General features: G+C 31.1%; 2 protein-coding genes across 2 annotated transcripts; one reads left to right on the plus strand and one right to left on the minus strand.

Annotated features, from left to right (window-relative positions):
- Positions 1-111: 111 nt before the first annotated feature.
- Positions 112-1,204, minus strand: Sec61beta (Sec61 translocon subunit beta). The gene is made up of 4 exons (XM_065354081.1): positions 977-1,204; positions 655-752; positions 462-560; positions 112-381 (listed from the first exon to the last, which is right to left on the minus strand). The coding sequence occupies exons 1-4, from the start codon at positions 977-979 to the stop codon at positions 294-296; spliced, it is 288 nt and encodes a 95-aa protein (XP_065210153.1). The 5' UTR covers positions 980-1,204; the 3' UTR covers positions 112-293.
- A 133-nt stretch (positions 1,205-1,337) lies between these two features.
- Positions 1,338-2,994, plus strand: LOC135838447 (leptin receptor gene-related protein). Its single transcript, XM_065354080.1, has 4 exons — positions 1,338-1,739; positions 1,831-1,905; positions 1,979-2,171; positions 2,249-2,994. The coding sequence occupies exons 1-4, from the start codon at positions 1,693-1,695 to the stop codon at positions 2,366-2,368; spliced, it is 435 nt and encodes a 144-aa protein (XP_065210152.1). The 5' UTR covers positions 1,338-1,692; the 3' UTR covers positions 2,369-2,994.
- Positions 2,995-8,236: the final 5,242 nt, after the last annotated feature.

The following is an 8,236-nucleotide window of genomic DNA, read 5'->3' on the forward strand; positions in this document are numbered from 1 at the left end:
TTCTACGGCAACGTCATAACTTCCGGTCTTCCAGAATCCAAATTCTTATACATAATTACGATTTCCAAGCAAAATGAGTAATGACTGAAATACATTCGCAATATCTTCAAATTTCTTTGAATAAATATTTATTGTTGAAAAATTTATTATACAAAAGGATATATAATTAATAGATAATTCAATTACACATAGAAGACGTTTTGAATCATTACAACTGAATTATTTACACGATATTCTAACCGATAACCATAACATGAAATTACAAAATAAAGCCTTTAATGGAATGACATCTTTCAACTTCGTGTATATTTTCCCCAGATATGTAACATGAATACGGAAGCAATGAACAACAACGACATAACTAATACTGGAACTGGTCCACTAAAGTGAAATAGAAAAAAAGGCAATAATTAATAATGAAATGGCACACAAAAATTACTTTACAGACGTAAATTACTTACACTTTTACACCAGGAGAATCGTCAGTGTAAAATCTCCACATACCACCGCTTCCAGCTCCGCCAGCGGCACGACTCCTGCTTGCTGTTGTGGTCGTTTTCCTGAAAATATTCAGGTAAAGATGTAAGTAACCATACGATAGAAAATTAAATACTCTCGAAATAAGACTAATTCATTATCGAAGCAATTTTTTACCTTTGACGCACAGTTGAGCCTCCAGCGATCCTAGCACCAGATGGTTTTGATGGAGATCTGGAACCAGCTCCGACTGAAGTGGCACTAGCTGCAGCTGGCTGTAACATTAGAATTCATCGATTATTTAGTAATCTACTACACGGATATCTTAACAAAATACATGATACATGATTATAGATCGCATTTAAGAAAAGCTTAACTTGGAACACCAAGTTTTCAAGCATTCACTCAAAAATTGGGCCTGTCATAGAAGCTGTATCAACCCAGTTTTATGACAGCCGGATCATAGCAATAAATTCAATGAAATTATGATAATACGTACCATTTTTACAAGTTTTCAAGGAAGGAATACTTGATGAAAATATGTAGGAATATTGTAATACGAATGGAACAATGAATATCAAATATAGCTCACGTACTCGATCTTCTCTCAATGTAAAATGTAATGTAACTGTCTCTGAATTTGGAAAATTGGAATGGAACACGGCTACACTTGCTTACACGCGACACGTATTGACGTTTTTGTTGGAATTTTTTGGAAGTGATAAGGGAGAACAAAATGCATCGACATCTGTGAAAATTTGTAAAAAAAAAAAAAAAAAAAAAAATGAAAAAAAGTCAAGTTGGAATATTTTGAAATAGTCGGGGCATTGAACTATACTGGTGCTCAATTTTATCATTGTTTGTTTTCGAGTTCTCAACACTACTAAAAATTCTCTTCTCATCATTCATTTTTTCTAAAATTGGTTATTCATTCATTCATTTTTAAAAACGCTTACTAAAATTCTAAACATCTGTCTGGGTTAAATCGGAATGATAGTTTGGCATTTCGCCTTAGTAATAAGTAATTTCTTACCGCCGAATAGATTTTTCGTGTCATAAGATCAACATTAATCCACAACTGAAGCACTATCAAGATTCGAAATGGCTAGTATGAAAGGTAAGCATACGCTTTATTCAAGGTATCGATTAACGCGCTGATTAATTTTTATTGTTCGTATATTATTCAACGGTGGATATGTAATATGTACTTATTGAATGTTTCTATGTTTCATGAATCTCTCGAACGATGTTCCTATCTCAGCGTAAGTTGGTTTATTATTCTTTCGTAATCCCTAATACCAACGCAAAGTTCAGACCGGAAATTAATATTTTGATATGTTTTCATTTCAACAGATTGGTTACTCTTGCATTTACGGGATCTATTGGAATGACGTTTGTAATACTGGCTTGTGCATTGCCAGATGTAAAGTACGTGTGTTTCTGATAATGATTGCGCTAAGATTACATCTGACTCATCGTATTGATTTCCAATTGATTACAGAGTTTGGTGGCCCATGATAGTGGTCTTATTCTATTTATTAGCTCCAATTCCTACTTTAATTGCGCGTCGCCAGCAAGAACGATTCGGTAATGCGCAGCAATCGTGTATGGATTTAGCCATATTTATTACTATGGGTCTAGTAGTCTCTTCGTTTGCTCTACCTATGATAATGGCGAGAACAAAAGAACCCACGGTGAGTAAAAATAAGAATCGAGTTGAGTTATTGCGATATTGCCGTGCAACGAATAATTTTACGTGTTTTGTACATAGATTGAATTATCGGCGTGCTATCTTACTTTGGTTGGAAACACTGTGATATACTTCACGTACATTGGATTCTTCTTGACTCTATTTCAAGATGATTACGGTATTTGGAACAACACCATTTAAATGAAGAGTCGATGTTTTTTGGGACATTCAAATATTCAATTGGATACAAACAAAAAGTACATATTTTATCGAAAGTTTTGCATCATTATAATTAATTGTGATTATCATATTAATATCCCAAAGGTGAATGTTCGCATTTTATTGAAGTTTATAACAAGATTAGAATACTTTTTCAATTTTATTTAATTTTTTTTTACCTTTGTAAGTATGTATTGTAGATCGTCGATTGTAATTCTTTAGAAATTGTTTTTTATCTTTGGATGAAACAATTTTCTGGTTGTGCCTATGCGTGCAAATCGACGCGAAAATTATTATTTCATTTCACGATTATATTATGTTTTGTTGTGCTCTGTAATATTTTTTTTTTGTTTTGATAGCTTTGCTTTAAGTTTTTAAGATGAAACTTTCCTATTTTCTCCCTCATTTTATCGTTTATTTTAATTTTTACTCTTGTATATATGACGTTTTATTTAATAATATTACGGTTAGATAAATAAAACACACTAGTGTAAATCCTTTATAGTCAAAAGAGTCGTAGAATTTTGATGTTAGTTTATTTGTTCGTATTGTTTGGTTGCTAAGATCGATTTTGTAATAAATTTTGTAATAATGATGGAGTTCACTTATCCGTGATTTTATCAATTTTTCAATCAAATATAAGTTGTTAAAAAAAGCCTTACTGGATCATTTCCAAATGACGTGGTACCTTAATTATTAGTATTCTGCGAATTTCTTCATTTACAAATTTGAAAATAGGTAATTGGTTATAGTTAATCGCTGTCCCTAACTCCGAACGAACAAAATTAGCTCTATACTTTATTCAATGCATTTTTTACTCAAAAATGATGTTGACGAACTGCATCACGTGCATCCACTTACGTATTACACACAGAATTATTTTAAAAATTCGCAACGCAGCTTTCCCAGGGGAATAGAACTTGAAACAGAACTTCTCACAAATGATCTATTCAAAAAGTTGAACCTAAAATTGATTTTTTTCTTTCATTACCATCACGCCTGAGACTGAGATGCTCAACATGAAAATATTTCAGTATTAAAGGGATTAAACGGCATGCGTTTTTTGTTCATTTTGATAGAGAGTAAAGCGGTAAGTATGCCATACGGCGATACTATGTTAAATGACTTTTTCTAAAGGATCGCCAAGAGACTTGATAAATGAAAGTGTGGCTGCACCGTTATAGAATGTTGTAAAACAGAAAGGTCGTAAAAGGTTGTCGGGTCTTTATTAAAATTCATGGAAAAACCTCGCTATTTTATAGTACGTGATAGAAGACGTCTCTGTATGAACGATATGCCGGTACGACTGTTAAAAATTACGCCTGAATTTATAATTCTTAGCTGTTCGAAAAAATTGAAATTTAATTTTTGAAAACTTTCAGACAGGTTCCTTTCTACCGAATGAATATTTCATCGGTAGTGTGATGCTGTACCTATTTTAAAATGCTGCATATAATAATAAAAACTCAAAATATCGTAAAATTTTATACGATCCACATTAAGAATTTTTAATTAAAGTTTAAACTTGCACTATACCTATAAAATCATTTGTTATGATGGTCATATTCTATCTGTTTTTAATGTAGGTAAAAGATAAGCCCGTATTACTACGCATTTTTTCCTCTATTGATTGCACAAAAGAAAATAAAAAATTAAAATTTTTCGCAAATCAAGTTTTTGAAAATATTTCTTTAGAAAAAAAAAATTGAAAATATAATAATGATGCGCTTTAAAGCTGTGCTCATAGCGAATGAAAACCTTCGCATCGCTTATCTATTCTTTCCATTTCCATCATTTCAAATAATTGAATTGTAATTTCCTTTTGGAAATAAATTTTCCATTATAACAAAAAGCGCTTTGCAATCAATTTTTAAACATTTTCGCGTTTGAGGAAAAAAAATATATATATGTGTATTAATCACGCCTAATAAATCTATAAGAGAAACACCAGGAAATGTAAAATGGTCAACATTGTATACTGTGCGGAATGGAAACGAAATATGACGCTTTCATTGATGGCGTCGGCGCCGGCCTTACAATGATAAAGGGGAAACAAGTAGGCAATTTCAGGGGAGTACTTCTTACTACAGAGCGTACTACATGCGATGGGTTACCTTACTACCACAGTTTGTTATTGGTATTCCATACAATCGGGTAAACGACACTGATTGCCGCCGGCCGGCCGGCTTTTTAATTTTCGCTTTTTCGAATTTACCATAATTTTTCGACGAAGAATTCGTTGATCAGCTTCGCACGTGAACAGGTAATTTTATTCGGCGTATTATTTTAATTTAAATTATCGTATTTCATAAATGCCTAACATTACGATTTAATTATTTTTTTATTACCTAACCTTAAATGGTAAATTACGTAAAAATGTAAGGTGGATGTTTTAAACGATAAAGTTGATACTGCAGGTACGTAGATAATGGATTCCTGCTGGTGTGTGCATAACACGGTTTCAGTTTTCAATCGTAATTATTTTTTAAATTTTCAAATGATGGTATATTACCGTCCGTTGAGACATAGTTTTTTTTGGGATCGCAAAAATACAAATGTAAATCATTATTTAATTTATTAGAAAGAACGAGTAAGTGCATGTTTGTAACTGTAATGGATGAAATTTCTGGATAAAATTTAATTAAATCTTTTTTAAAAAAATATTTAAATTAAATACATATCGAAGTGCGATAGTTATTTCCATTTAGGTTATGTATTTAAATATTTTTCAATTATTTTAGATACAAAAAACTGGATAAAAATATGTTAACATCTAGTCATACACCACATCATGGCGTCTCAAACTTGAATTTGCATCCCTAGTTTAAAAAAAATCATCGCCAGAACCAACATGTACATAGCTCAATTTTATCGAATCCAAACCTCCTCATTTATTCATTGTAGGCAACCACTCATACATGAAAATAAAATTTATTGCATTCTTCAAAAAATTAGGTAGGTAGTGAAAATTTAAAATGGCAGGTATTTTTTTAGAATTGTATACCATTTTTTAATTCTACCTCGAGGTTTGAAAATGAGTGGGGAAGGTTTGTATGTATTATTAAGGTTGCAGTAATTCTGATGAATGCACAAAAGTAAAACAAAAGATGTGCCAAGCGAGTGTTAAAGACATGCATAAAAGAAGTAAGAATACAACCTACCTTTTTTTTTTTTTTTTTTTTTACTTTTTTATGTTGGAAAAAATCATGGTAGGAGGAATAAGTCAATTCTCAGTTCAGAAAAATTGGTAAGGTCTGGTTTTCCAACAATTTTAGGCATACTTTTATATGTATTTTTGCCTACTTTCTTTTTTTTCTTTTTTCTTTTTTTTTTGGAAGGGACACCCAATTTTTAATTACGTATTTTTGTGATACGAGTGGGTTTGAAAAAAGTCGTACCCCAAATTTGATTTTTTAAACAAAAAAGAATTTTGGTGGGATTTTGATTTTTTTTTAAATTTAAAAAATGAAGTGAAGAAGCGAAATATTTTTTAAGAAGAGTCTTTCAATCTCTACTTAAAAGCAATAAAATACACATGGGTAGGTGAGTAATTGATAACTAATAAGTATCCAATTTTTGAAAGTGAACTATCACATCCTCATCATCTTGTAGGTGAATTCCAAACTACATAGGTACCTGATTCATTTAATGGATATTTTAAATTACAGTACAAAACAAAAAAATGAATCAGAAGCCTGAAGTTCTGATAACTTACAATTGGTGGATAATAGCGACTTTTTTTCCAATGCAGAAAAAAAAGCGAGTCCTTTTGGCAACATAATGAACGTCAAAGTACAATGCTTAACATCTCATTTATCTAAAAGGCAGACAGAAGAATATGCTTCGTTCGGTTGAAATACGTTTTTTTTCTTTTCAGTACACCACAGATACTTACCTATCTACTTTACCAACTACCTGCCTACTTATACACTCCGATACTTTCTTTCAATCTATGCTAAACTAAACTCAATACCCAAAGGAAAAAATCTAGGTACTCACAATAAAAGATAATTCGAGCAACTTGTGAAAGACTCATTGTTTTCTTAATCACTTAAGTGTAAACATGAAATGAATCGAGTTGCTCGGAGTCCGAATAAACAACTATAGGATTTAATTCGAGAGAAAATCTCCTTTAGAAAAGGTGTTGGCCGTTTTGACGGAAAATTCACTTTATACGATTTTATAATCACATGTTGAGTGAAATATAGAAGAAGATAAAACCTATCATGTGCCTTCATTCTCACAATTCGAGGTTTAAGTAGCACTATAATAAAATACTTGGGTGGTGCGTAACAATTCAAAATTGTTAAGCTACATATATTAGATGAAATAAATTTCAGCTGGAACAGTTCTTATTGAGAAGAAAATCAAATTCATTTATCCTTCATTCCGAAAAAAAAATCATTAAAAACGAAAAATAAATAAATGAAGGATACGTAATACATATCATTCAAATATTTCCTATTAAATTGTCAATCGGCCGATATTTTGAGTGTTAGCCATGAAATTTTAAGATATACGACCCTTTAATATAGTAAAATTTTCAATAGTAGGTACCCTACCTAAGTAATGAGTTATCAAAATTCTCCAAAATCCTTACGTATCAATATGCTGCAGTTTAGGTATCACTTCTGAGTTTTTTTTCAATTTTTAAATGAGGCTATATTTTAAATCAATTTACAAACCGTGCCTGTTTAATATTAAAATGATTACACTCTCAGAATACCTATAGCAGTTTCGCAAAATTTATTATTTCAGCTCTCAATTTATTTAAACGAAACTCGCATGTATCCAGAATTACTCTCGAAAATTTCCCACCAAGTATATAACAAGTATTTTCTACATCTTAGTAAATAATGCCAATTTCGTGTAGATAAACTCAAGGGTCGGTTATTGGAACAATAAATTGCTCGATAATCGTTTTATTTTTTTGCGTTAGGATTTTAAAAATGACGAATGGTTTTGAAAAATTGTTTTCCTCTACAGTATTTTTATTCGTCAGAATAAATCCATTTTCCGCTATCCTACGGCAATAAAAACTGAAATTTTTCATACAATTGATTTTTTTCTTTCATTACCATCACGCCTGAGACTGAGATGCTCAACATGAAAATATTTCAGTATTAAAGGGATTAAACGGCATGCGTTTTTTGTTCATTTTGATAGAGAGTAAAGCGGTAAGTATGCCATACGGCGATACTATGTTAAATGACTTTTTCTAAAGGATCGCCAAGAGACTTGATAAATGAAAGTGTGGCTGCACCGTTATAGAATGTTGTAAAACAGAAAGGTCGTAAAAGGTTGTCGGGTCTTTATTAAAATTCATGGAAAAACCTCGCTATTTTATAGTACGTGATAGAAGACGTCTCTGTATGAACGATATGCCGGTACGACTGTTAAAAATTACGCCTGAATTTATAATTCTTAGCTGTTCGAAAAAATTGAAATTTAATTTTTGAAAACTTTCAGACAGGTTCCTTTCTACCGAATGAATATTTCATCGGTAGTGTGATGCTGTACCTATTTTAAAATGCTGCATATAATAATAAAAACTCAAAATATCGTAAAATTTTATACGATCCACATTAAGAATTTTTAATTAAAGTTTAAACTTGCACTATACCTATAAAATCATTTGTTATGATGGTCATATTCTATCTGTTTTTAATGTAGGTAAAAGATAAGCCCGTATTACTACGCATTTTTTCCTCTATTGATTGCACAAAAGAAAATAAAAAATTAAAATTTTTCGCAAATCAAGTTTTTGAAAATATTTCTTTAGAAAAAAAAAATTGAAAATATAATAATGATGCGCTTTAAAGCTGTGCTCATAGCGAATGAAAACCTTCG

Source organism: Planococcus citri, chromosome 3 (genome assembly GCF_950023065.1).
Source record: "Planococcus citri chromosome 3, ihPlaCitr1.1, whole genome shotgun sequence".
Lineage (NCBI taxonomy): Eukaryota > Metazoa > Arthropoda > Insecta > Hemiptera > Pseudococcidae > Planococcus > Planococcus citri.